Raw genomic sequence first — 27,286 nt, 5'->3', positions numbered from 1 at the left:
TGGACATGGGACGTGTTATTGACGGCTAGAAGCGGCCCAATCGGCTCCTTTCGAACAATCATACGCCTTGGCTGGCTCATTCGAGTGATAGCCTCACCACCCCAGTCCACTTGCTACTTTACACGATACTTCCTCTTCATTTCAGCGACAAGACGGGATGGTGTCGAGCCCCATGCACGAGGCTCGATACAGCAGGACTAGTGGGCAAGTCGAAGTTCCAACGTAACACGAAAGAGTCTTGATTAGCGAGGCCACTCCAATCCTGTTCTTGAAGGTCGCCGATCTCACCCCCTCGACCGCCTCAAGTGACCTTTTCGTACTGCTACACGAAGCCAGTCATACTACTTCAGGAATATACCAATCTTCTTGCCAGTTCCTTCAAAACTCCTTCAAAGCAGTCCGCTTCCCGTGCCACCTCTAAATCGTTGTTCAGTGGCCAGCTGAAGACTTGAGCAGTGGTGACGGGTCGAATGACTTCCAACAAGCCATGTCTTTTCCCCGGCTATTTTGGTCACATAATGTCACTCTCCAGCAAGCTATGGACACCCGTCGCCAGCCGCGAGCAGGCCTGGCGCTATCCAGGGACATGGCACAGTCTTGTCTTCGCCACGGTACGTGGGATCTGATTGCATACCAGCATGCTGCCTCTCTGTCTAAGCAAGTCCTGTTTGGCACTGACCTCAGAGTCTAGCACATTCCACACTGAAACAGTGCTGATCTCTGGCTTCGCCGGCGATTTTACACCAGGGGTTACCTTGCGTTGTAACGTCACGCTGGTGAGACCCGTTCGCCTTGAAACGTACCTCGATTTAGCGGACTTGAAAGTCAACATACTAACTGGGTTTCTCTTGTCGGATCAGCTGTTGTTAGCACAGTATACCGGTCCCGGTGTTACGGGATGGAGGTGGCACTGCCCGCTCTCCGGTCCGGACGCAGACACCTGATCGAGTAGAAGGTGGAAGGCAGACTCTCCTCAACATGCTGCCACGGTTGTACAGAAGGTACAAACAATTCGACATGTTTCTCTTATCTGTATTTGGCACGGTATTGAATCTAGCGGGAACTACCAGCTACAAGGCTCAGGATTGCATATAAAACGGACGTGCCCTACCTCAACCTACTTGCTCGACTCTTCTGGTCCCTTTTAAAACGTCCAACATTGTCAATCACTGCCTGCCTGCATACGCAATCCCCACATTGCTCAACGTCTCAACACTATTTCAACTCTACTCTCAACAAGACGGCATCTCCTCAGTCACATCATGTGCGATCATCCAAAGGTCTGGAATACTTGCCGTGCCTGCGCAGGGCATCCTCCACGGTATGCTTCTGCTACTACATGGCTACTGATTAGGCCATGCCTCTTACCCCTGTCGAAATTAACATGTCATGTCAATGAGCTGACATTCCCTACAGTGGAGCCCAATGCAAGACTTGTAATGGGCACGGCCACGTCCAGGCCGCCTGCCCAAGATGCTCGTCTTCAGGCCGCAAGCTGGAAGACGACACTGCGCGCTCTAGGGGCCATAACAGACAGAATGTGGTTCAAGGCCGGGACGACGGTCAAAAGGTGTCCAGAAGTTGAGATCAGGGAAATGAAGGCTCCGCACTATATATCAGAAAGATTTACATACATCTCTAAGCGGGCCTGAGAATACTCAAGAGACCCATGGGCGAGATAAAGTCACAACGGCAATTCAACCATATCCCTCGGACCATCTAAACTCGCTTTTCACCTTTACTTGTCTGTCTCACGCTTTGGGGAACTCCCAAGATCCCAACATAAAAACCGGCGAGTAAATTGCTAAGAGCTTTGGACTGGTGCACCAAACAGAAGGCGAAATTAGCCGCCAACTCACGCACGGCTCCCCGCCGCGCCTTTGGAACTGCTGTCCTATTCCACCTGCAAAATACATGTCGTTGACACATTGCAACCTGCGAATCATGTCCACCGGGGAACTCTACATGCATAGGTGGAGCAGCAAGTACATCCTGCTGGTCCTTTCGGTAGTTCTGTGTAACAGGTCCCATGCCAGGACTCGTCAGTTCTCCATTTGACATTCGATGCTGTACTTATGCCTCACACCTTATGACAGTCGAAACACATGGTACCGGACCGGCTCCGTGAAGGGGATACTGATCTGGAGAGGTGTGATGTGGCTGTCTTGTGGCTGTCGTGCGACTAGGTTGCTTCTAGCGACAATCAATCCCTAGCGAACCTGTCACTCGACCATGCGATTGGCAGAAGATTCCATTGGCAGCGCCTGTCTGATCCCATCACAGCCCACTTGGGGTGGTATTGTTACGGCTGACAAGGCTGACCTGGCTTCGCGTGTGCCTTGCTTTCGTCATTTTCAAATACCGCGAAAATGCCTCCAATTGCAGAGAAACGTGCGACGAGATCGACCGGTCGGCTCTCGAAAGAGTCCTTCCGAAAGGCAGGATACGAGAAGATTTGCCCCAGATGCACAGCGATAGATACCTTGGAAGCAAGTGGTACAGATAAGATCTGTCAGTCGGCCTCCCCAGGTGGCATCGCTTTGGTTGCAACGTCATGAGGGAAGCATTACGTCCGAGACACACTGGGGAAACACCGAGCTTCATGCCTACTGTGACAAGCATGACGTCGACGGGCCTCCTGTGGGCTATCAGGACAGCATCTCTGGGACATTGCTGTCCTGTCGCCAAACACCATAAGCTCGGATTGGACGACTAGGCCAACTATACTCTCGACACGCAAGGACTTACTGAAGACGGTAATCTAGGCCAAGTGGTCAGCCTGTCCGAGCTCCCGAAGCTCGTGATCTCCACGTTATCGGCAGACGGCCACTCTGACTTGCACGCTGACGCTTCCTTGCATCTCGACATTGCAGCAAGTGCAGCGCGTTCCTGAAACGAATCGCGTCAGCCGACCTAGTGTAACAGAGGGACCGTTGGTCTGAGATTGGAGATGTCCCGCCATCTCGAACTATAAGTCAGGCAGTACGCATATCTGTCATCATCAACTGTAGCATCTACTTGATTTCAAGTATTTGCTGAGCAAGGCACTCTCACTCCGAAATTGCGCCAACGACGGTATTTCTCTTTTGGGCGAGCGTTCGATGACGTGGCATATCTGTACACCTTGTCGTTCGCTATTTCATTTCTCTGTGCGCGTGACAAAGGAGGAAACCCTACAGACGGCGAAGGAGTTTTGATTTCCGGTCGTGGTTCAAGGATAATTTCCCCGGCAGCGATGGCCTCAAGATTCCACCTGTGTGATTTTGTCAGACTCGGGGATGTGGGAATATCATCCAGCGAACTAGAAGCAGGATTTGATTTGAGAGTACAGTGGCCTTCTCGACCTGACCCAGTTACCTGTTGCAGCGACGTCCATCCAGCAACGAGCAGGTTCTCCCACAGCACCTGAGACGTTTCAAATTATCTGGACCACACCTATCAGATATAGGGAGCAATACTCGATCCCTTCAGCACGTTGAAGATGTCGTCAAGGAGTCAGCACGTGCGTGTTGCCAGGTGATGATGACGCTGCCAACGGCATTCTTTCGCGCATTATTGATGTAGCGACCGGTTGGATTGAAAAGGGGCCAGACCGTTTCTGAGGACCTACGACAGAATTCCTCACTCCTTGAGCTTGCCCGTTGCGACAATCCATGGTATCAGGATGCTGTCTGTGTCCGACTTTTGGCGCTTCGAGCTGAGGAAGAAACAGAGTAGGAGTACATCCTCTGAGGGACCCCGTCTTATCCCGGTGTACCGAGTATATATGCTGGATGCGAGTGCTATGTATTGACATACTTCAACACGCAAGGCTACGAATTGCCCCGAACCCCTGAATCTGGCTCCATCAATAACCGAGCAATCAACCTTGCCGCTCATTACGCCATGTGTGGAGTCGCTCACGATCGCCTAATCTACACCTCCTTGGTACCTATTGGCGGTCTACACCCTTGTCTATACAGCCGATATCGGTAACTTCAATAGGCGGTGTCGGACAAGATGCCGTTCAAGCCGCCCCAACCATCGAGATTGCCCTCAAAGCTGCTTACGCATCGTGATTCTTCCATCCTTTTCTCTTGTCTAACGATACCCTCCGCTTGAGGTTGGCGTGTCAGTGACTTGCGTGGTGTTTGTATACACCCGACAAAAGGCCAAGGACCCCCAAGGTCATGTCTGTCATTTTCGGGCCTTTCAAATGGTTCTATCATGAATTCGGCATCGTGGCCATCCACGAGACTGGGAGAAATGCCTGGCTCATTATCCTGGCACGGTCGTGCCGCATGTTTGCGTACGGGACCAATTCGTTGATACTGGGTAAGTCTCTGAGCCATGGTCTCGTGCTCCCCGGCTTGTGAATGTGTGTACATACAGAAACACCTTTGCGCCTTACATCCACAGGTAAAGTTAAGAGGGTATCGTGTTGCATATATCTCCAAGTCGAGGCAGAGTCATGCCGGCCTCTATTCTCTCGCACCATTGTTCCGTGTTTTTCTCATGGCCGTCTTACAGCAATCTTCTTCTCGGCCTTGAACTACTCGGACCACCAGATCGGCATCTTCATGACCCTCACCCTCCTCGGCGATGTCTTCCTGGGCACCTTTTTGACCCTGATCGCCGACCGGGTGGGACGTCGCCGTGTGCTGATGGCCGGGTCGGTCCTCATGATCCTGAGTGGGTTTGTGTTTGCCGTCTTTGAGAACTTTTGGATCTTGCTGGGTGCGGCCATCCTAGGGGTCATCAGTGTCACGGGAGGAGACTTTGGTCCGTTTAGGAGTATTGAGGAGTAAGTTGTTCCGTCTCCCCAAGTCTGTCTATTGGGCCCAACCTCCGGTCTATTGGGGCGAAAGACTGAAGTCTGGTGGCTAATATGCTTCAATCGGGTTAGGTCTGTTCTCTCACAGCTTACAACGCCTTCCAACCGCGCAGATGTTTTGGCTTGGTACGTCACGACGTCAACGTTGGGGTCGAGCATCGGCAGCGAAGCGTCCGGGAGGATCATTCACTTCCTCCAAGCACGCCCAGGATGGACAGAGGTCGGCGCGTATCATGCGCTGTTTTGGGTATACTCTGCCATGGGGCTCGTCAATGTCTTGTTTGTCTTCCTGTTGACCGAGGCTTGTGAGTTGAGACCGGATAATAAAGGGGACGAGTCATATGCCAGCGTTCCGCAGGACGACAGGGATGAAGTTGGTGACGAAGAGGTTGAGCTTTCAACCAGACCAAACGGCACAGCCGCAAATGATATCGAAGCAACCGCACCGACGACACCGACGACCCCAGCATCACATCACATTTACCAGCCGACGCCGTCCTCCCACCGGTGGACGTCACGAGCCAAGTCCTGGCTCTCGAACGCCTTTGCGCAGATCTCCAAGCCGACACGGACGATCATGTACAAGCTGTGGTTCCTGCTGGCAATCGACTCGCTGGCGGACGGGATGGTGCCGTACTCGCTGACCAACTACTACATGGACATCAAGTTCCACCCGTCCAAGTCGACGCTGGGCGACATCACGTCGCTGTCGTACTTTCTGGGGGCCATCGGGGCCGTATTCGCGGGCCCCCTCGCGCGCAAGATCGGGCTCATCAACACCATGGTCTTTACGCACGTTCCCTCGTCGGCCGCCGTGCTCTTCTTCCCCTTTCCGCCGTACCTGTGGCTCACGGCGGGGTTGCTGCTGCTGCGCACGGCGCTCAACAACATGGACCAGGCGCCGCGCTCGGCGTTCATCGCCGCCGTGGTCCGGCCCGACGAGCGCACCGCCGTCATGGGCATCACCAGCATGCTGCGCAACCTGGCCGCCATGATGGGGCCCAGCGTCACGGGCGTCCTGGCCGAGGGCGACCGCTTCGGCATCGCCTTTGTCGCCGCCGGCGTCTGTCGTCTCGCCTACGACTTCGGCCTGTACGCCCTGTTCATCAACGTCAAGTTGGAGGGGTATGGGAAAGGGGGGAAGACGCCTGGGCCGCGGCACGGTGGAGACGGCGAGAGCGAGAGCGAGAGCGAGGGCGATGCAACGGAACATCCTGCTCGAGGCTTGACTAACGGCAACGCCTCGGGCACTCACCACCACGGACACGATGACGGGGCCATCGTCGAGCTCGCCAGCCTGGCCAGTTCCACGGACAGTTTCCATGAGCGCGGCGCCAATCGCGACGACGCCGGCGATGACAACGTGGAGAAAATCCACGGTGACGCCAAAGAATCCGAATCGACCGTGACGGTAACCGCGAGGGGTTCCGCCCCGTCGAGTACCGATCCCCGGAGCCTCCGAGTGCCTGATTCCTCGTCGGACGCGCTGGCCCGCGTGCGCAGTCGGAGTCCGCACCGGTCGACGGCTCTCGATTGAGTTGGCTGAGATGGCTGAGATGACGAAGTCGACTGAGTTTTCTATGGTCGGGAGTCGGGGTCAGCCTTGAGGTCAGGATCAGGGTTGGGGTCCACCACGGTCACCAGAAGCGTCTTTTGAGAGCGAAAAGGGGTCGTCAGGCTAACAGGCCACGCCAGAACGGTCAAGTCCAAAACCAGTACCAATGCCGAGTAAAAGGATTAGCGGAGCGAAAAGAGGGTATCACGAAAGAAACCACTCGAGCCGTCGACGCCTAAAAAACGGGGGCGCGCGCGCGAAAGAGAAAGAGAGAGAGAGAACACAGCACAAAGTATGAACGAATGTTTGATGGTCTCATGGTCATGTCATGTCATGTCATGTCATTTCGGGCAAGGGTGCCGTCTATATGTTATGAACCAAGCACAACTAGGTGTACCATATACCATTATACCACACCATACCATGATTCTAGGTCCCTCCTCTGTCGCTGTAGAAACTCTTCAAGCGCCCCACTCCCGGATCCAAGACATGATTCATAATAGCCAAGAAGTGACAGACAGGTATGCAGATGGCCTGCTGAGCAGGCGGAAAGAAATGCAGCATATTCTTGTAAACGACAAAGACGAAGGCACCCGGAGGACTCATACATCAAGTCCCGTCAATACCAATCAAAACCCCTCTGATAAAGCGCTTGCGTAGAAAAAACAAAGGTACCGTAGATTGGATAAGAATGTTGGAAGAGTCAACCACAAAGATATGCATGGGTTGCTCTATGGGGGAAACCTCCTGCCGATCGGTAAGAGGGCAGTGGCGGAGGATTTCATAATTTTCTTGTCGTGATCTGTCGCACGGCGAGGTCTTGACAATAAGCTGACCTTGCAGTCGAAGGTCGGGATTCGTCAATCTGCGAGCTTCGAGGTGAGGTTGCCCGCTTCATGCTGCCGCTGGTAGACGCGGAGATGTCGAGGATTGTCGAACGAATCCGTACCAGGACACAAGGCGTGGAGAAAGTGGGGAGAGCAAAGTTGGAAGGCGAGTAGCCCAGACGATCCCGCTTCATTTTCAGACATTGATCGACCTGTACTGCAGACTCTCTACAACAAGAATCGCCGAGTCGCCGAGAGGCCAAACAGCATTTCCACTCATACCGAGGCCACACCAAGGCCATCGATTCGAATATCCTCGGACGTGACTCTTGGTATAGAGTGACGCGGTTCGACGCCTTGACTCTGGGCACCCATGGGTCTCTTTTCCCCAGGTTGACGCTCTCGAGTGCTGACGTCACCTGCCTGGCTGAGCGACTGCGCCACGAAATGCAAAATTCCGAGGAGGTTGTCAGCGAGATCGCCGGGCTGCAGAGTTCGCATGACTGTCGCGGCAGTTGAGCCTCGTGTTGTGGACAAGCAGGTCACCTGTCTGTGAACGCAGCACAAGCCAGCCTCACCCAGCTGCGTAGGTGCTCTTGTTCCGCAGAGTCTCGCCGTACTTCCAGAGTAGGATTGGTGCCGGGATACCAAGTCCTATCCCAAGGAACGCCAGCAGCGAGTTTCCCCAATCCACTCCGAGGGCTTGGTACATGTAGGGGGCAAAAAGAGGACTGTTACCGATGCACTCAATAGTCAGTCTCGAACTTAATACCACACGGTGAACATGGAAACACTTACAATCCAAATCCTGCGAGACTTCGCAGCACCACGGCAGATGCGACGGCTGAAGCCGCGAACCGAGAGTATGCATCCACAATGTAGGTCTGCGTGCATTGAAAGCCCATAATGGTGCCTGCTGCATACAACGCAGCTCCAATATTAGGAACGATCCAGTGTACACTTGCTCTTGCGCCCCAGCCATAAATAAAAATACCGATCGGCACAAGGGCAGCTCCCGGGAACATCAGGGGGACACGGAATTCGGGTCTCCCAACGTTGTTGTTTCGCTTCTTCAGCTTGCGGTAAATCCGGTCGTTGATTGGAGCGCAGATCTGTGTACCCAAGAAAAATCCAACCCCTAGGGAGATGTAGTTGAGACCACCCACGCCGACCGATTCGCCGTAGATTCCTTCCCAGACTGTGGGGAAAGTGGACAGGACAAGGTACATGAGACCGTAGAGGTACGCCCTAGAACTTGTTAGTGGGTGCCACATCTTGTCGGGGCAATACGTACATATACAGAGCCACCGCCTGAATGATGGGTTGTGTTCCAAGAAGACGAAATGGACGGACGAGGCTCGTGCGGAGGACCTTTCCCAGTGTTCTATCGGGACGATCCCACTCAGTATGATAGCTGGGATCGCCTGTCTCGTCCCGAAGCCTCTTTGCCTTGTCATTCAACAGTTTTGGCGCGTAGGTCTCTCGCAGATAGATGAAGCCGAGAACTTGGATACCAGCATCCAAGATCGAGGTCGCCCAAAAGCACCATCTCCAAGTTGTCTGTCGACCATCAGCAGTCGAAGGGGAATTCACGTCAAAACCGAACGTACCTTCATCGCAATGAATCCGCCGGCGATCGGCCCAACTGCAGGACCCAGGAGTGGCGCAAGAGAGTATATGCTGATGGACTTGCCACGTTCTTCTGCACGCCAGCAATCACTCAATACACCTCCACCTAAAGCCAAAGGTGCGCTACCACCCAAGCCACTCAGGAACCGAAATGCGATGAGTTGACCTTGAGTCTGAGCAAAGCCACATCCAATATTCCAGGCCAGATAGAACAGATTGGACAGTTGCAAAACGATGACTCGACCGTATATCTCTGACAAAGGGCCCAGAAACAACGGCCCGATAGCGTATGCGAGGATGAAGATAGACAGGGTCAATGATTTCTCGAGATCCTGGGTGATTCCCAGGTCCTGGCCGATTTTATCGAGTGCCGGCGCCACCATAGACGATGACACTGGTGAAATAAACGTAAACGACGATACAATCAGAGTTGCCGCCCATTTCTTCCTATACGTCCAATTCTTCGGATTCTCCGGGTCCTCGGAACCCTCCCAAGTGACCTGCCCACATTTAGCCATCTGGGGTATTTCACTCGAGGAGACACAAGAGTCACACTTACTAGGTGGGGATCCTTCAGCGATCGTGCAGACTTCTCGGTCTTCAACTCTGGCAGATTAAGTCCTGCTTCAACATCGCGACTATTGACCACGCCGAATCTCACTTCCTCCCGAGATTCCCCAGCGGTGCTGGTGTCGGATATGGCATCCTCCTCGATCATTGGACCCTCAACACCATCGCGCCGATCTATACGATGCTCGTCGGGCATCGCGGCGACGTGGTAATGGTGGGCACCATGGTCATCCATGAATTGAGGCGAAAAAAGTTGGTGAGAGTCATCCCCTGGAGTCGATCGAGCTCGTCGTAAAGAAGCACGCGAGGGTCGTCTGTGCCGATTCTCGGGTGCTGTCCATGTTCTATTAAGGTCAGTGTCCATGGTCCGGGCTGTCTGCGCTCCTTATTGTCCTGCAGAAAAAGCCAAAAACTAAAACGGAATCGCGGCACAGAGGGAACATCAGGAATATGAGGGGTTGAAGAGAGAGAGCCGAGGGTTATAACCCATTTTTAACCCATATCGAAGCACTGGAGAAAAGGCGGATTTTACGCATAATGACCGTTCGGTGTGCGCATAACCGGCCATTCAGGAAACGCGGCATTGTCAAACCCCTGTCAGTGTGGAAAAGCACAAAAGGACCTGGGAGAATAGTGTCAGTCGCCGCCACTCTGGTCAAGGAAGGCATCAAACCCTGCCCGGAACTCGGCACGGTGAACAATGACTACAGCAACACTTGTCAATCCCGGGGAAAGCGTGTCAAAACGTCACCCGCACCAAATTACCCGCCAGGGCCGTTAACGGAGAACCAAGCTTCTGATCGGAGCAAGGGTCAAAGTCTTGATTTGACCTGTGTTTGAATCAATGAACTAGAGATGGCAACGGGCGCAGTTTAAGGTGTTGGAGGGATCGGAACGTCATGCGCAGGCACGTGCCCATCACATGATCAAAGCCTTGCACGTGATCATCAACACCGCCTCTTTCCCCGTTACAATCAGTGCGATCTGAGCCTTTGATCTGAACGAGATTGATTGAGATTGATGTGGACCAAGCACAGCACAAAACTGCGTACCGGTCAGGACACTGTCTCAGCCTGCTGGAGGTGTCTCCACTATTCTGTGCCCGGAACGAGTACATACATGCCTTGTCATAATCCACCACGCGTGAACGCACCAGAAAACCATCCCTATCCGGATAACCAGGCTTCCTTCTCTGACCGCCTTTGACTGACCTCTTACTCCTTGATCGAGACGAAAAGTTTCTCCGAATACGCGTCATCCCAGCTCGGTGCCATTTACCAGTTTCCTCCTCTCAATCTTGCTCGGGTCTTTTCTCTGGCTGCATTTCCTCCTGCCCACCCAAGTCTTCACCGTGCATCTGCACATCAGATAGCGCGTCCAATCCCGTTTCCATGCTCAAATGCATATCCAAATCCATTGAAAAGTCTTCCGGAACCCCCATGTCGTACCCCATGTCTTGCCACCAATCAGCTGCTGGGTTGGGAACGTCGGCCGGGAGGGAGACTGGCGCAGACCCAAGCAGTGGCAAGGAACCAAGACCCTCGTCGAGATTGGGACTCGAGGGTGCTCCAGGCAATGTCATGGGTATCGGCATCCCCGTCGACTGATGGAGTGCTGGTTGTTGCGTGGGCATCTGAAGGGAAGGTTGTCGGGATGGTGGAGGTTGTCGTTGCGAAGAACTCGTCCCATGCCGTGCTGACCCTGCCACTCCCTGTGATCTGAAAAAGCCAGCAGCGTCAGCGTCTCCAGAGTCACCAGCAGGAACATGATCCGGTACGCCTACAACCAGGGCCGCCAAAAACTCGAGCTTCCTCGTCACAAGAACCTGCAAAAACCGATCCAAAATTCTCTCGGCATAAACAAACCTCTTCAAAACCCGTCTGACGTTTTCCCAAGCTTCGATGTTCAATCGCTGTAGCACCATGGCGAAATGCACACTAAACCAACGTTCATTGATGATATCGCCTGGGTGCTCAAGAGAAGGTGAAGGGATCACGCCAGCCCTCGTGATATGGTGTGGTGCTTGGACTCGATTTGGACCATCCGATTCCTCGACGACTGCACCAGCGAAGAAGAGAAACAAAAGGGCGTCCGTTGGAACCGGGTTAGTTGGCCCTCTTCCACCACGGGCCCTCCCTGCTTCTGGTACTTGCAGACGCCGATACTGGCTCATGAGTGCCATGAGCAAGTCCAGCCTCGCGCGAAGGTGATGGAACGGAATGTATGCCATGCTCGGAGAGTTCATACCGTAGCGCATAACGAACTGGAACATGTAGCTGGTGGCAAGCACCATGCTAGAGTGGAAAGCATAGCGTATCTGTGACAGCAGCGACGGTTCGTGGCCCTCCAACTCCAGGAAGTCCATATACTTGTGCGACGAGAGACAGCTCAAGGCGTATTGACGCAGCGAAAGCCATGTATATATCGGATCGGCGCGGTCCTGACCACCTTCGCCAACAGATTCGGAGATGTTCGGAGAGCTCGATGTGTCTGCAAGGGCGAAGGCCAACTCATTTGCCGCCAATGCTTCGCGATGCCAATTAATCAGCTCCAAGAGATGCCAAATATCGTCATTGTCCTCGCCGTGCTCGGTCTGGAGAAATATTGCATTGTCCGTGTCCCCATAGACATGAGCGTCAAAGCTGAACAGATGATCAAGTGGTCGTAACGATGGCTCTTCTGACCATGCCTTAGGTGCCCAGGTCTCAAGGTCCATCGACGGACGTCTTGGGACATGGCTTGCTGTAAGCGAGTCGCAAAGTATCAAAAGGTACTTGAGCACTGGATGCAACGCGTCAAGCCCCCCTTCAAGACCTCGAAGGAGCCGCATTGAAGCCGCACAATGGACCTGGCAGCTCTCCAGGTCTTGGCAGTGAAAACTGAACGTTGTCATTCCATGAATCAGACTCAGAGCTGCTTCAGAACTGATACCTGGTTGGGCGAGCTGAACCCGGGTTTCTTCAAGACATTTTCCATAATGATGGATGGCCCTAGCCCACAGCATCGGTGTGTTGTCGGTGGGAGGAAGATAGTTTGTGATGTAACTGAGCGCGCCGGAAAAAAGGCCGTGCAGCATGGCCGGATTATTGATGACCATGTTTCGAATCCAGCCGTCGGTGAACTGGACCGCTGTGTGTGAAGGGTTGAAGTAGATGTGTGCGGGCCAAAAGTTGGACATGTAGCACAGTCGCCAGAACTGCAGGACCGAGTTGAAAAAAGTGTCAGGAGACAATGGTCCGGCCACATTGGGGTCTGCTGCGCCGGCTGGAATCAGCGAGGCGGGCGATGCAGCGGTGCTCAGTTGCGCTAAAGAGGCGGCATATTCAGCTGGAAGAAGATTGGAAGTCGACAACGGGAGAGTCGAGGGTCTGGAGGACAAGGCTGGGAATTCATGCGTGGCTGACTGGCCTCGGGATTGGTCTGGCTGGCGTCTCTGAGACTGCCTCTGCTGATATTGGAGTACTCCTCTCGCCTGCTGCTCCAAAATGTCTTGGATCGATGGAATTGGCTCGGTTGTCGGACTGGGAACAGCGGTTTGAGCTACCGGACTTGCAGGTGTCGCTGACTCGGGCTGTGCCTGGCTTTCGCGCTGCGTTGCTTTGGTCTGGGACGATGGTTTCCTCGATCGCCTGGCAATCTGCATGGCATGGCTCCGCACTGCAAACACCTCCTCCCTCTGCCTGGACCTAAGATTTGTGGCGTTCTTGTTAACAAATAGGAAAGGTCCGGTATACGCTGGCGGGCGTTGATCTGGCTGGCGGTCATCCTGGTCTTGTTCCGCCATGCCGGCTTTCGGCTGATGAAGACTGGAGCGGCGTAAACTGCACCTCAGACTGCAAGATGTCGTGTGTGGGTCGATCTTAGACTCTTCTGCATTGAGCCCAAGATGATGGATTGGTGAGCTTGCCACCCCCTGGGAGTCGTACATTCTGGGAAGGAGAACGGTTATAAATCCTGTCGTTGGGGAGCATACATGTGGCGCATCGGTGGTATTCACTCTGATCAATCAAGCATATGTGAGCAATGCCTGGGATAAAAATGCAATTCGGCCCAGCGCGACACCGAAGTGAAGACGTTGGAAATTGTCAACAAGGCCGTGGAGCATGTAAATGTCGCACCTCGCGACAGTACGGCCGAATATACTTCGCACACAGTCCAGGCACCTTTTGTTCGAGGCGGCAGACTTCGGATTTTTTAAGCTGCGAAGGGGACAACCGATGCATTTTGAGATTACACTTCCGCTGGACCTCGCACTCCCTATCGTGAACCATGAACGTGTGGACAAGGCTGGTTGGACCATAATCCTATTTGGGCTTTGTAGGACAGAACCACGATGTGCAGATGGGAAAACGGACTGGGTGATTGGGCAGAGACAGAGCCCTTAGTGCAGTTTCTGTTCTCAGCGACTTTACGACTCAGCCACAGCAGCCTATTTCCTTAAGTCGCAAGTCGGAAAGCCAGAGCCGACGAGCAGCCCTGCCCGACGATAACCTTCTGGCCCCTGGTGCGATGAGTAAGGCACATGTGCGGCGAACTGAAGCCCTGGCCCACGGGTTATTGTCCGGTCAGAACCGCGGCTTTCGTGATCCAATAGCAGGTCGACTGCTTGCATAACATTTGACAAACGAGGGTGCGGAGGCTTTTGATTGTGCACCGGATTGCAAGGCCAAAGCATGCAGAGTACGTCAGGCGCACGACGGCTAAGTCGTCGCAGATCAGAACCGGGGGTGGTTAATATGGGCTGGCGCTGCTCCTCATTCGATCAGGCTCGACCGGGTCCCAGGCTCCCAAACATGTCAAATAATCCATCTAGACCCCTCAGGCCATCAGACAGAAAAGGAATCATCTACCGAGTTGGGCTCGTGTCAGATGTCTGGGCGTTGAATCAATGTTGGCATTCGGTCCGCACCAGAGCGCGGGTGCATTGAGCTTTTTATTTGGCCCCCAGCGCAAAGTTTGGAACTCGAGTTTTGTGTCTATCATCACTACTGACCCCTGGGCTTGATCTCATGATGGCGGTTGATAGGGATGAATCAGCATTTCCGAGAAACTATGCGGCTGTCAGTTTGTGGAGTTGATGGCGTCAAGATCGCGAAATGCTCACCTCTTCAGCTTTTCCACCCCGCGCACTTCATCCGTGAGGAGCGGCATCTTGACCACGTTGAACTCGTCGTACAGCTCTTCAATCTGGTCGAGATATTTCTTCTGCATCTTCCTCCTAGCGTTACACTGCTTACATTCATTGCCTTTCTCCGGGAACAACAACTGATTGACGACGATGCAATGGGTATCAATATGGTAATTTGCCAGCTCTTGAATCATCCTCTCCGTCTCGTACAATGAAAGGAACTCGGCGATGCAGACGCAGACAAAGGTGGTCATGTCGGGATTCTTGAATTGGCCATTGACTTCGGCAATGGTCTCTCGAAGCGACTCAAGCTTCTGTGTCAATTCCTCGAGTGATGCCCCTCCCGGAAGACCTCCTCTTGCTCCTATAACTGATTGCAGCATGGGACCGAATTGAGTAGAGAGCTGGGAAATCTTTGCGAGGGCCTTCTCCAGGACCGTGGGGAATTGTAGGAAGCGAAGAGTGTGGCCGGTGGGAGCCGTGTCGAAGATGATGACTTCGTAGGAGAGGGATTTGACTTGCTTGAGCACTTCGGCAAAGGACATGGCTTCGTCAACGCCAGGAATCTGTCTAAATTAGCAACCTGATTTCGCAACCGAACGAAGGAGTGGCATACGCTAAACGCCAGATCTTGCATCATATTGCCCATTCCACCCAGTCCTGCCATGGCTTCCTGAGCCTCATCCCCGCCGCCGCCAATGAGATCGTTGATGGAGCCGTTAGGGTCGATTTCCATGGCGCTGAGGTTTGTAAAGCCCTCGACCAGTCTTGCGTCCTTGCCAAACTTCTGGCTAAAGGCGTCACTCAAGTTGTGAGCGGGATCGGTGGAAATCAAGAGCACCGATTTCCTAGCTTTGGCCATTTGAATTGCCAGCGAGCACGACGTTGTTGTCTTGCCTACACCACCCTTTCCACCCACGAAAATCCATCGTAGCGACTTCTGGTCAATGAGGTTTTGGAGACTGGGGTCAAGGACATCGTCGTCCGCGCTCACGAGTGCAGTCGACATGTTTTGACGTGCAACGTTTTCGATTTGACCACTTCGTCTAGTTTGTTGTGACCCTCCCCTTGTGGCCAAGTATGTAGAGGGTTTGGTTACTGCCTGCGCAGAAGACCGCCTGCTGTTCTCGAATGTTCCTTGTCAAATGAAAGCACAGAGGAAGACAGAAGGGGTGGCTCGACGTGTAATGTACTGTGTGGCTCTCGCAGTCTATGTCAAGAAAATGAGTTATTCTATTGTCTACAGGCAGAAAGAGGCCGGTGACCGTGGAAATGCAGACCGAATCAATGGGGACTGGATGACACAGGCTGGTGGAAGTAAGTGGTGGCCAGGGCTGCCAGGAAATCGCAGACACCAAAGCCGCAAGTGGCAGCTGCGACCCTCGAGTCCCACGTCATTATTATTATTTCTCCCACTTTCCACTTAATAACGTCTACGCAGTGCCAAGCTCCTGCACATGCCCATGTACCTCGTAGATACCTACCGAAAGTGCGACTACCTAAGAAGGTATGCACATCTACCTCGTATTTCGTATACCTCCTAATCCCCTTCACGACGACCTGTTACTGTCGGCCCGGCTACTGGAATGGAAAGTAGGAAAAAGAACAGCAACTTGAACACATGCGATTGAAAGGCAACTTTGCATCACTTCTCTACCAAACCCGGCCAGAACTCGAGCCATGGATCTGGCCACCGTGTGACTCCAGCCGAAATGCTATGTGACGGTGAGAAAGAGGTAGATTTGCGCCCTTGAGACATGAGAGAAGCCAGCACTCTATCCGACCGTAACCTGATTGTCATCCACATACGTGCCTGCCTGCTTCCCTGGAATTTGAAATCGCTTTTGAAAAGGAGAAATGATGGGGAAAAAAAGAGGTCGGTTGTCGCAGTTGCTCAGCAAAAAAGTTCATAGCCCCGTAACATGTTAGTAGTGTACAGTGTACAGTGGTGTAAGTATGAAGTGCGCCCGAGAAAGCCAGCCGACTTAGCTGTCGTCGTCATCGCCGTGTCGATATGTGCAAGAATCACCCTTGAGACATTTGCCTTGCTCCCAGAATGTGCACGTTTGGGTCTTATAGAGGTAAGGTTTGGACTCCCCCTTCTTCTTCTTGGTTCCTCCTTTTCTGCCGTTGTCGTTGTCGTTGTCATTGGAGTCGCTGCGGCCATGCTTGCGAGAAGCGTCGTCGAAGTTAGCGACGTAGGAGCTAGGATTTCCGGCCAAACCTAGAGGAAGCGTACTGGCAGATGTTCCGGCTTGAGCGCCCTGTTGCATCGAGGCCCAGAGGGCGCCTAGATTTGGTCCTAATGCCGTGGCTTGGCTGACAGGGAGGTACTGAGGTTGTGGGGTTTGCGCTTGCGATTGGTTGCCGAGGACTGTCTGGAGGATCGCCTGCAAGTTCACATTGGCACCGGGGGCAGCTTGCGGCGCTGTGGTCGGCTGGCTCGGCTGAGTTGATCGACCCAACATGCTTAGAGCACGTTGAAGCTCCGGCGGAATGGCTCCTGGTTGCTGTTGAGATATCTGTGGGGCAGACATGGCCTGAATCTGTGCCGCAAGATCAGTGGCAGGTTGTGTTCGGACCTGTCGAGCGAGATACTCCGTCTCTCGTCGTCGCGTCATCTCACTGGGCTCGCCGAAGGGAGTCTCGGGTTCAGCAGGCTCGAAGTCGCCTTCATCCTCCTCCTCCTTGCTTTCATCTGGCTCCTTTGGGGTTTGCGGACGGTCGGCCTTGGAAGTGTAGAGTGCCATGAGTGTGTCTTGCTCATATTTATTTTGCGCTTCACTGCTCGGGCTGTCAGGCTTCATGATCCCGCCGAACTTAAGTGAATTAATTTTGTGTGGTGAATCGTCGCCAAGGGTAGCATCTTCAAGGTAGCTGAAGTCCACTTCCGACGGTGGTGTATATGGCTCAAATTCTTCGAAAGAGTCTTCGTCCTCTTCGTCCTCGAGATCTTCCAAGTTCTTGTGGAGTTTAAGCGCTTCACCTTCACGACCAGTGTCTCCAGCGTCGCGTTTCAAACGATCGCCTTGGTCAAGCTCTTCGTCTGGATCATGGGTGAACAAGCGAGTCTCCACCAGTTCCGCATCGGCTTTCCAGGTGACACGAAGTTTCCTGCGAGCTTCTTTACGCAGTCTCTTGGCCTTTTGCTCTTCGGTCTCGTTCGGGATTCCGTCTTCTTTCCTTGCCTCTTTTTCAGGCTTTTTCTCCATATCAGCGAGCAATCCCAGGAAGGACGATGCGGTCGCGGCCTTTGCGACAGGGGCAGAACCACCAGTCCGCGGCGGGGACTCTTTCCCTGTGTTCAGTTTCTTCACTGACTGGGTAGAAGCCAGAGAAGGAGACGACGATGACGAGGCCTTCTCTTTAGCAGCTGCAGCGGCTCGTTCTGCGTTGGAGGTGCCTGGCTTCTTAGGTGCTGATGCTAAAGCCGCAAAGATTGAAGATTTCGGAGGGGCGGCCACAGCCACTTTTGCCTTTGCTGAAGGAGCTGTTGTTCCAGCTGGTGTAGGAGTTGCTTTCTCTCCAGCCTTGGCCGTGTGTGCGGCTTCCAGCGCCTTTCTACGTTCGGCGTTTTGGAGAGCGAGAGGTTTTGAGGAATGCGGAATCGATTTTGCGACCTTTTTCAGAACCGGCTGGGCAGACCCATCACCTTCCCGGACACGCTTGAGTCCGCCGGTGCCCTCCTTTCGTGTCCCGTCTGCTGGGCTCCCCACAGATCTAGGTGACATTGGCTTGTCACCCTTCTTGTCATGAGAGGTGGAAGTTTTCTTCGCCGTAGCCGCGACAGCGTTATCGAGAACGGCTTGTGCTAACGTCTTGACATCACTCGTAGCCTTTTTGGTCAGACGCTGGAGAATCTTCGACAGCTTCGTCATCTCCAGCATCTCAGTATCAAGAGTGCCAAACTTGACGACGAACTAATTGAATCGAGTTAGCAGGGTACCGCAAAGGTGAAGAGCCCTCTTACCTTCAGGATGGAGCTGACAAGGGTGCTATCGTAATCGGCTGCGTTGAACCTGTCGAGCATGAACGAGTATAAGGCCGACATTGTGAATTGGTTTTCGCCTAGTCTAAAGGCGATTATCAGTAAACGTTATTGAGTGTGATCGGATCACATATTTGCCATGGTGTTCCCAAGGCCCTTGCATACGAGACGAATCACGAAAAGAGGCGGTTTGTAGACTATCTATGGATGCAGAGCTATGAATACAACCATTCTGCCAAAGGAACAAGCACATCCGCGCCTTCGAATCCCGGACCTGAGACATCGAGCTGTGCTTGCAACTAAGGCAGAAGCAGCAGAAAGCTTTGCGTCTATGGAAGGAGTCTGGGCCACATGAGGCCATGTCGACACAGAAGTGGCCAGGGCAACATAAACACGGACACGACAGAGTGGCAGGGAAGGCAACATACCTATTGACGATGGCTGGATGACCATATAGCAAAGACCTCATCATGACAGTTTCCATGACTTGGCGATAGCGCGCAACTTCTTCCTTTAACCTTGGAGCATCTGCAGCAGTGGGAGAAGCAGGAAGCTCTGCCTTTCTCAGGCTTTCATTCTTCGTCTTCCAGGCGTCTCTCAAGCCTCGCACAACATCACCAAAGCCAGCAATGCCACCACGGATCTTCTCGGGAGAAGCCGACTTGTTGCGAGGGCTCCAAACAGCTTGCACCGCATGATAGAGAGCTTTTCCTCGTTCATCGGTGGGCATTGACACGCTCAGTGGGGCAGGGGTCACTTCGGGAGGCTCCTCATCTTCGATCTCTAGATCGTCATCGGAATCCGTTTCGGATCCTGAGGGATGTCCATCGGGCTTTGCAGATGCATCCTTTCTCGGACGACCTTTTTTCTTCTTAGGCTCATCTGGGGTTTTCGTAGCCGTCGTCTTCGCATCCTGTTCGGGCTTTGGCTGAATAGCGATCCCTGGCCCCGTTAGCTGACGTTGACGACTAGGATCGACCTCGGTACCTGGACGTGGTATTTGTGACGTGACAGATGGCAAGGGCTGCAGGGATTGGCTTCCTTGTAAGGATCTTGGATCGACCGTCGTACCCGCCTTGAAGTATGAAGTGGGCATGAAAGGTTGCTGCGTCTGGAAGGCATGGTTGCTGTCTGGCAGACTATTATCAGCTAATGACTTGGAAGCATGCGATACATGTCTCCTACTTGTATGCATCATCTGATTCGAGTTCAGCAAGGAAGGATCCACAAAATGATTCGAGGGTTGATGAGTTTGATCTTGAAAGGTGCCGAAGCGCATCATGTCGTTGTTCTGGGCCAGTGTTAGCAAACAACGGGGGCTGCCCACGATGGAGCGTCGGTCACTCACCTGGACATGTGATAGCTGCGCACGTGGACCCATGTTGACGAACGGTGACTGTTGTGGCTGTGCTTGTTGTTGTTGCCTTGGAGGGTAATTCTGTGAAGGAGTGGGAGTCTGTCGTTGTGGAATACTCAGCTGCTGGGCACTGAATTGTTGGTTGGGATAGCCCATCTGAGTCTGATACGAATAGCCGCCATCGAACCCCACTGGCGAAGGAGAGGGTTGCGAATAGTATCGGGGATCATAGTTGGGTTGTGTCATCTGGCGAGAGTCGAAGTATGGTTGAGTGTACTGATGGTGGGGAAATGCTCGCTGGGCGACATTATACTGCTGTACATCTGGCGTGCCCGATTGTCGGCCTGCATTGGGATCGTAGTCATGCGACATTGACATCGAGGGTTGAGTATAGCTGCTGCCAAGGGTGGTGGAATCGAACAGCTCGGGGTCAAAAAATCGAGACAGATCTTCTCCATTGGGAAGACTATCGACGCCTGCATAGGCTTGGATGCCATCAAGCAAGCCGTATGATTGACCTTTTGCATGTTGCGCGCCATTGAGTGACGGGTTGGATGATGGATTCATGGTGATGGGAAGATCGACACACTGGCTAGAGCCCAAGAGGATCTAGGGGCGCAGTCACGTGGTCAAAGATCGTCCAGCGGTTAATTGCAGTGATTGATGCGGCCGTGACTGCAGTGGCTGTTCTGTCAAATCACGTGAAGGAAAGCCGTTCGGTCTGACAAAAAAAACCCAATTTCGAAGGGGAAAATACTCCGTCAAGGCGGCCCAAGAGTTCGCGCTGAGTCGCTCTGGCTTGCAAGGGAGCAAAAGGTTTGTTTGGGCTTATGCCGAGAAAAGTTGCCACTCACAGGCCGCAACACGCGCTCGGCTGCATAGAAAGGGCAATGTAAGTGGAAGTGCGGCGACTGCCGTGCCCTGACCAACACAACTGAGGCTTTTTTGAGGACTTTTGTTTTGTAGTAGAGACCGTAGAATTTAATTTGTCGTTCCGGGGTACACAGGGGGTTAGTGTTATCTTTTTGGGAGGGATTTTCTTTTTTTTTGTCTCGCGCTGTTCAATCCAGAACTCTCAGGCTGGAAAACGAGGTGGGTTTGTTCTTTGGGTGAGGACGGGTTCTGTTCTGCGAAGGGCCGCCCTGCCGCCTGGCCACCTGCGCGCTCCTTTGATCCCTCCACCTTTCGTGCCTTGTAACCACCGCCCGTTTCCCTCCCTAAAGACAAAGGGAGAGAGAAAAGGGCACAACCCCTTCTGAGATTTTGCCCGCACTTCGAACCGTGCAAACAAGGCCAACAAAGGCCAACCTCCCAGTCTCTCAAAGAAAAAAATTCACTCTCTTCTCTAGTATGGACCAGTTTGAAGGAAACAAGCACTAATGCACTCAATCCACCCCCGTCACTGATGAGTGGTATAAAAAGAGGCTCAAAAGGACGTGTGTCTTTTGGGCGGATTCAAATCAATATTAGATGATGAGCGAACGCGCCACACACAGTCACGCCAACGTCAACACACCCCGTCTCCAGCCCATGCGGTGATGCCAAATGGAGAACCATTCAATGTCACTTATTACAGAGCACTGTCCGAGGGTGCCAAGGAACAAGATTACAGAGTGAAAAGAGGATGGCGGAAAGGGGGATGTATTCGTGGGATAAAAAGTGGTTTTTGAGGGGGTTGATGAAATGATGAAGTGATGAAGGAATGAGAGAAGGGAGTGAGAGAGGGAAGAGATGGAGAGATGGAGAAGATGGAAGGCCAAGTTCAACCTCTGAGATTAAAGCGCTGCCCGCAGTTCCAGACTAAGCCTGTTTGGGTTTGGTGCCTGGTTTGTCTCGCATCATGTCCAGTTGCGGCCACTTTTTGTTCCAGGGCCTTGGGCCACGGTGCCTCCAGAGGCTGTTTATACAAAGTACAAGGTACTCGATGCTCCATGCCGACTTTGCTTCTCCATGATGCAACGTTGTCCTTTTTAGACTTGGGCGTTACAAGTGCAAGATGAGAGTCGGCTTTCATCAACTCCCCCCACCCTACAATCTGCGGACCTTCATCCTCGACCATCATGGCATCCCGCACCCAGACTCTGCGGGACCGTCAGATAGGTGAGCAGCCTTCCCAGGACGAATTACTCCATACTTGAGGATTCTCACACGTCTCAGCTTCTATTGAACGCATACTGAGCCTGAACCACGACCACGAATCTATCTCAAATGGCGATGTCACAGCCAGTCCTCCAGCTGCCTCACTTCTCAACGAGAATGGGGAACCAATATGGAAGGTTCTTGTGTTTGACAATCTTGGACGAGACATAATCAGCAGTGTCCTACGCGTCAATGATCTGCGGAGTAAGGGAGTAACAATACATCTGTCAGTTTGCGAACAACAAGTGACCTAGGACAGTGCAACCACTGACTGGTCAACAGAAACATAAACTCACCTCGCTATCCCATACCAGACGTGCCTGTCCTGTATCTCGTCGAACCCACCCCCGTCAATATCCAGCTCATATGCTCTGACCTTGCCCGCGGCCTCTACTCTCCAGCCTATGTCAACTTCATCTCCTCGATATCTCGGCCACTCCTGGAAGAATTTGCCGCTCAGATCGCATCCACAAATACAGCAGATTCCATCGCCCAAGTGTACGACCAATACCTGAATTTTGTTGTCGCTGAACCCGACTTGTTCAGTTTGGCAATGGGAAAAGAGTCGTATTGGACCTTTAATAGTGCCAAAGCAGAGGCTGAGGCCCAGGATGCAGCCATAGACAGGATTGTGAGTGGGCTGTTCAGCGTCAGCGTCACAATGGGATCGGTGCCCATTATACGATGCCCTCAGACAGAGCTGGCTAAGATGATCGCCACCAAGCTGGACAGGAAACTAAGAGATCATGTCCTCAACTCGAAAGATAACTTGTTCTCGTCAAAAGGCTCCGCAGCCAATCTATACTCTGCACCCTCACGACCTGTTCTGATAATTCTTGACCGGAACATCGACCTGGTTCCGATGCTATCTCATTCATGGACATACCAGTCCTTGGTACATGATGTCCTGAAAATGCACCTCAACCGAATCACGGTGGACGTTGCCGACGAAGGAGATCCGACCACAAAGCCCCGAGCTTATGACCTTAACGCGAGCGATTTTTTCTGGGCGCGCAATGCAAGCGCTCCCTTTCCACAAGTCGCAGAAGACATCGACAAAGAACTCACAAAGTACAAGACGGACGCGGAGGAGGTGACGAGGAAAACAGGCGTGAATAGCATCGAAGATCTCAACGACAGCTCAGCCTCCGCAGCTCACTTGAAAGCAGCAATAACACTGTTGCCCGAGTTGCGAGAGCGCAAAGCAACGCTGGACATGCACATGAACATCGCGACCGCACTTCTCAAGGGCATCAAGGACCGCCAACTTGACAACTTCTTCCAGTTGGAAGAGACCATCACCAAACAAACTGCTGACCAAATGCTCAGTCTCATCAAGTCGGACGATAAGGGCAACAACCCGTTAGACAAGCTGAGAATATTTATCATCTGGTACCTTAGCGTCGATAGGGAGCCCTCAAAATCCGAGCTATCAGAATTCGAGTCTGCACTCACGGCTGCTGGCGTAGGCGATGCCGTGACGGCAATAAAACACATCTCCAACGTACGTCTGGAGACGCGAGGGACAATGATGAGCTCCACAGCACCATCTCAGCAACAGCCGTCATCCCAGGCGCCATTATTTGGCGGCCTCTCCTCACTCTCCAAGAATTTCACCGAAAAGCTCTCCTCCACAGCTCTCGGGAACACATTTAGCAACGTCAACCTCGAAGCTCTCGTGTCCGGAGTCAAAAACTTTCTCCCCGCGAACAGGGATCTAACGGTGACCAAGATCGTAGAGTCGATCATGGACCCGCCCGCCGCGAGTTCCAGTGCGATCGCCATGACGGAGGGATATCTATATTTTGATCCGAGGAGTGCACATGCTAGAGGTATACCTGGGACAGCGAGCGGCTCGACTCCGCCGTCGAGAGACAGCAAGGGAGGTCCCGCTAGCCAGTCCGGGGGTGCAGGTGTGAATCCCAGCTTTGGCCAAAGGAGACAAGGATATACAGAGGCAATTGTCTTCACTGTGGGAGGAGGCAGTATGGACGAGTACGGCAATCTGCAGGACTGGGTCAAGAGGACGAGCGGCTTAGGAGCCACCGGGGGGTCAGGAGTCGGCGCCAATGCTCCTCGGGCGAGGAGGGTCGTCTACGGGAGCACCGAACTGGTCAATGGCGAGGACTTTTTGTCCGAGTTGGTGAGACTGGGCCAGGAACTCTAGGTCAGAAACGACGAGTGTATACCTGCTGTCTCTGTCTCTGTCTCTGTCCCTGTCCCTGTCCCTGTCTCTGTCTCTGTCCCTGTCCCTGTCTCTGTCTCTGCCCCTATCTGCGTACGAACATGTGGAAAGGGTAGACGACTGCACCATTCGACTTAGATACACGCCACACACACACATACACATACACACATACCCAGAGAGAGATAGAGACAGAGGGATAGAGAGAGGTGGCCATGAATGAAACAAACAGAGATCTCAAAAAGCCATGAATAACTGTCATTCATTCACTCATTGACTTGGTCTCATTTCCATTCCATTCATTGACTACCAACCTACCCACCTACCTAGGTAATGTATGTATGTATATATGTACCTCAGTCAGTCAGTCCTCGATCCCCCCCCCCCCTCTCCCCCCGCGGATCGGATCGGGTCGGACATATCGTCCCCTGGTGGCCTCGAACACAACAGTCGGCTATTCCTCGTTCGTCCACATGATCTGTTCGTACACGATAAGATTCACTTCGAGGCATCGAATCATTGTAGCGCGTATATATAACATCGAGCACTTCAGAGAGACAGCCACATAGATAGACAAACAGGACCTCTAGCAGGCACCCGCAGCCGAACCAAATGCAAGTGCAAAAGGTGTGGGCTGGCCATACAACGCGGCACCGGCCAGTCCTGCTCGGTCGACACCTCACCTCCTACCTCGTGAGAACCTGCCACCCCCTCCGCCGCCTGCTCTCTTGGCCCTCGAATTCTTGTTCTTGATCTTCAGACTCCGGAAGTTCATGTGTGAATACGCGTTCGGGTTGATCTTGCGGGTTGTCGTATTCTCGTCTCGGCCGGCCGCGCTGCTTGTCGTGGGCTTTCTCGAGGGTTTGGACTTGGACTTGGTCTTGGTCTTTACGGAGCCATCGGGGTTGAGGGAAAGTTGTGGTTCTAGTTTTGTGGTAGATGACGATGTGTGTTTTGCCTTTGATGTCACTTTCCTCTTAGTGGCAGGTCCATCGTTCACAGGTAGGTATTCGTCTGCGTCGTCGGACACGTCTAGTTCGTCGAGTCCGCCGTCATCAAATTCCTCGTTTTCAGGAGAAACATGTTCCGTATGTGACCCAGCTAGGTCTTCGCCAGCATTCTCTGTGGCAAGAGCCAGTTCATCCTCGCTCTCGGACTCGTCGACACACGGAGCCTCAATCTCATCATCCTCATCCTCGTCATCAGCGACAAACCGAGGCGCCGCAGATGGTTTCATTTTGACTGGTCTTATAATCACTCTTCTTGTTGTCCTTTTCTGTCCCCGTTTCTTCCATACCCTCGGTGCTGGGTCCTCTCCTGCGGCGATCACAGTCGAAACTCCATCTACGGGCTGACTATCATTGACGAGGACGTTGACTTCATTAGCTTCCATTTCCCTCAGTGCATCAAGGTCATCTTCATCATCATTGTCGTCTCGTTGTTGTGTCTCCTGCTTGCTTTGCTCCAGGTCTGCTATGATCTGACTCAACGGTTTCGGCGCGCTTTTGACATGTCCTAGGCTTCGTCGCGGACCTCGTCTAGTGGATGTGGGACTCGACATGCCTCCAGAAGCTCCAGAGGCTGCGAAAAGTCTCTCTTTGAAGGAGAAAGTCCGCTTCAAGTAAGGGGGCGTAAAGTCGTTGCCGTTCGCTGTCGCGTTGCCCGGGTCATTGTCTTTCGTCGGAGTGGGTTTGAGGACAAAGTCGCGAAGCGGAGTTTTATTCTGTATTGGAGCATCTGCCTCATCATCACCACTGATCATGGTCGCAAATCTGATTGCACTAGGGGTTGCGAAGAAGTGATCGAGCATGAATTTTCTGCCTTCGCTGATCGGGGTCTTGGAGTGCAGGTGCTTTCCAGCGGACGCTCTCGTTGACGGCGTAGTAGCCTGAAGACCTCCATCTCGAGTATAACTCGACGGTCTGGGTTTCTGGCTCGGGGTTTGGGCCACCGGCAGCTCTTGCGAGTCAAGGTCCACACTTCCATCGTAAAGTGCATCAATCTTCCTCTTTCTGCTTCCCGGTGTGCTTCCAACGCTTTTCCTAGACCCTGACGTTGAGAGCAGGTCGAATATGCCCAGCACCGTGCCATCTCTTCGCGGAGTCGGTCCAATGGCCCGGGGTATCACTTTCGGTGATATCGATGCGGGCGGGTCGTAAGGGTCGATGTCGTTGGGATGCCATTGTGGTCTTGAAGGAGAAAAGCTCTTCCGGCTTCGATGCGGTGTCAGGCTGATTGCAATTGCACTGTCCGACCGTCCGTGCCGTCGAGTACTCTGGTGTCGGCGAGGTGTATTCAATGCATCAATGCCGCGTTTCCCCGCGAGCACATCGCGAACTCGGCTGTATTCTTTGTATTTGGCCGCAATGACAGCATCAGCCTTTATGTCGCCCTTGCCTGGCTTGCGGCCGCTGTGGCTCGCAGCGAATGATCGCTCATATTCTTTCAAATCAATGCGAAGAGTGTCTGCTTGAGACTGCAGAGATGCTCGTTTGGGTGTGTCGAGGAGAGGAGTCGCTGTGTCCATGATAGCTCCAGAGATTGTTCGGTAGAATCAGAAACGGGCCATTCCGTCAGCCATGCGAACATACCAAGCTGCGAACAGAATGCGGAGTGCTAGACAGAGATACGAGATTCTACGACAAACACGCTGGTGCATGCCCCCCAGTCGCGTCGCCATTTACGCGCTCTCACGGGGCCTATGTGGTACATGGGCAAGTTTGCCGACAATTTTCGTGACCCACACGACAAATCTGGTCTGGGCATGCGACAAAGTGAAGCAAACAGAGGGAACAACAGACTAGGGCCTTTTGATGGCAATTTCAGGGAAGAACGTTGTAATGGATTTTGTCTCTTCCTGCACCGCCACGACCATGGGTGGAACTAACGTAGCTGCGCTGGATGGAAATCGTCTCGATTTCCTTTTGAATATTTTTCACTTTACTAATGTCCCACGGTGCCTCTCCTCATGAGACACTGTTCCGTAGATCTTGCACATCATACTGCAGGCCGAGCCATCTGTCGTCCTTGCTCTGTTGACAGAACCATCATCGAGGACCTCGTTATTCGACCATACCAAGCGTGCAGTCTCACTT

At 53.0% G+C, this 27,286-nt stretch overlaps 7 protein-coding genes across 7 annotated transcripts; 2 read left to right on the top strand and 5 right to left on the bottom strand.

Moving 5' to 3' along the window:
- Positions 1–4,169: 4,169 nt before the first annotated feature.
- Positions 4,170–6,350, top strand: AYO20_10152 (hypothetical protein; the record flags this gene model as incomplete). The annotated part of the gene is made up of 3 exons (XM_022648413.1): positions 4,170–4,314; positions 4,510–4,783; positions 4,886–6,350. 3 exons carry the CDS (start codon positions 4,170–4,172, stop codon positions 6,348–6,350), a joined length of 1,884 nt encoding a protein of 627 aa, XP_022495600.1.
- A 1,419-nt stretch (positions 6,351–7,769) lies between these two features.
- On the bottom strand, positions 7,770–9,590 carry AYO20_10151 (hypothetical protein; the record flags this gene model as incomplete). Its single annotated transcript, XM_022648412.1, has 5 exons — positions 7,770–7,926; positions 7,994–8,443; positions 8,490–8,755; positions 8,806–9,324; positions 9,384–9,590. The coding sequence occupies 5 exons, from the start codon at positions 9,588–9,590 to the stop codon at positions 7,770–7,772; spliced, it is 1,599 nt and encodes a 532-aa protein (XP_022495599.1).
- A 1,095-nt stretch (positions 9,591–10,685) lies between these two features.
- AYO20_10150 (hypothetical protein) lies at positions 10,686–13,178 on the bottom strand (the record flags this gene model as incomplete). The annotated part of the gene is made up of 1 exon (XM_022648411.1): positions 10,686–13,178. One exon carries the CDS (start codon positions 13,176–13,178, stop codon positions 10,686–10,688), a length of 2,493 nt encoding a protein of 830 aa, XP_022495598.1.
- Positions 13,179–14,494: 1,316 nt separating this feature from the next.
- AYO20_10149 (ATPase get3) lies at positions 14,495–15,531 on the bottom strand (the record flags this gene model as incomplete). The annotated part of the gene is made up of 2 exons (XM_022648410.1): positions 14,495–15,088; positions 15,139–15,531. 2 exons carry the CDS (start codon positions 15,529–15,531, stop codon positions 14,495–14,497), a joined length of 987 nt encoding a protein of 328 aa, XP_022495597.1.
- Positions 15,532–16,507: 976 nt separating this feature from the next.
- On the bottom strand, positions 16,508–20,434 carry AYO20_10148 (hypothetical protein; the record flags this gene model as incomplete). Its single annotated transcript, XM_022648409.1, has 5 exons — positions 16,508–18,442; positions 18,493–18,595; positions 18,939–19,641; positions 19,696–19,801; positions 19,859–20,434. The coding sequence occupies 5 exons, from the start codon at positions 20,432–20,434 to the stop codon at positions 16,508–16,510; spliced, it is 3,423 nt and encodes a 1,140-aa protein (XP_022495596.1).
- A 1,493-nt stretch (positions 20,435–21,927) lies between these two features.
- On the top strand, positions 21,928–24,173 carry AYO20_10147 (hypothetical protein; the record flags this gene model as incomplete). The annotated part of the gene is made up of 3 exons (XM_022648408.1): positions 21,928–21,967; positions 22,025–22,232; positions 22,289–24,173. 3 exons carry the CDS (start codon positions 21,928–21,930, stop codon positions 24,171–24,173), a joined length of 2,133 nt encoding a protein of 710 aa, XP_022495595.1.
- A 697-nt stretch (positions 24,174–24,870) lies between these two features.
- Positions 24,871–26,718, bottom strand: AYO20_10146 (hypothetical protein; the record flags this gene model as incomplete). The annotated part of the gene is made up of 1 exon (XM_022648407.1): positions 24,871–26,718. The coding sequence occupies one exon, from the start codon at positions 26,716–26,718 to the stop codon at positions 24,871–24,873; it is 1,848 nt and encodes a 615-aa protein (XP_022495594.1).
- Between the last annotated feature and the right edge of the window lie 568 nt (positions 26,719–27,286).

The sequence above is a fragment of the Fonsecaea nubica genome (assembly GCF_001646965.1).
Source record: "Fonsecaea nubica strain CBS 269.64 chromosome Unknown Scaff104, whole genome shotgun sequence".
NCBI classification, from domain to species: Eukaryota; Fungi; Ascomycota; class Eurotiomycetes; order Chaetothyriales; family Herpotrichiellaceae; genus Fonsecaea; species Fonsecaea nubica.
Note: the sequence above shows the minus strand (reverse complement) of the source record. Positions and strands in the feature narration are given on the sequence as shown.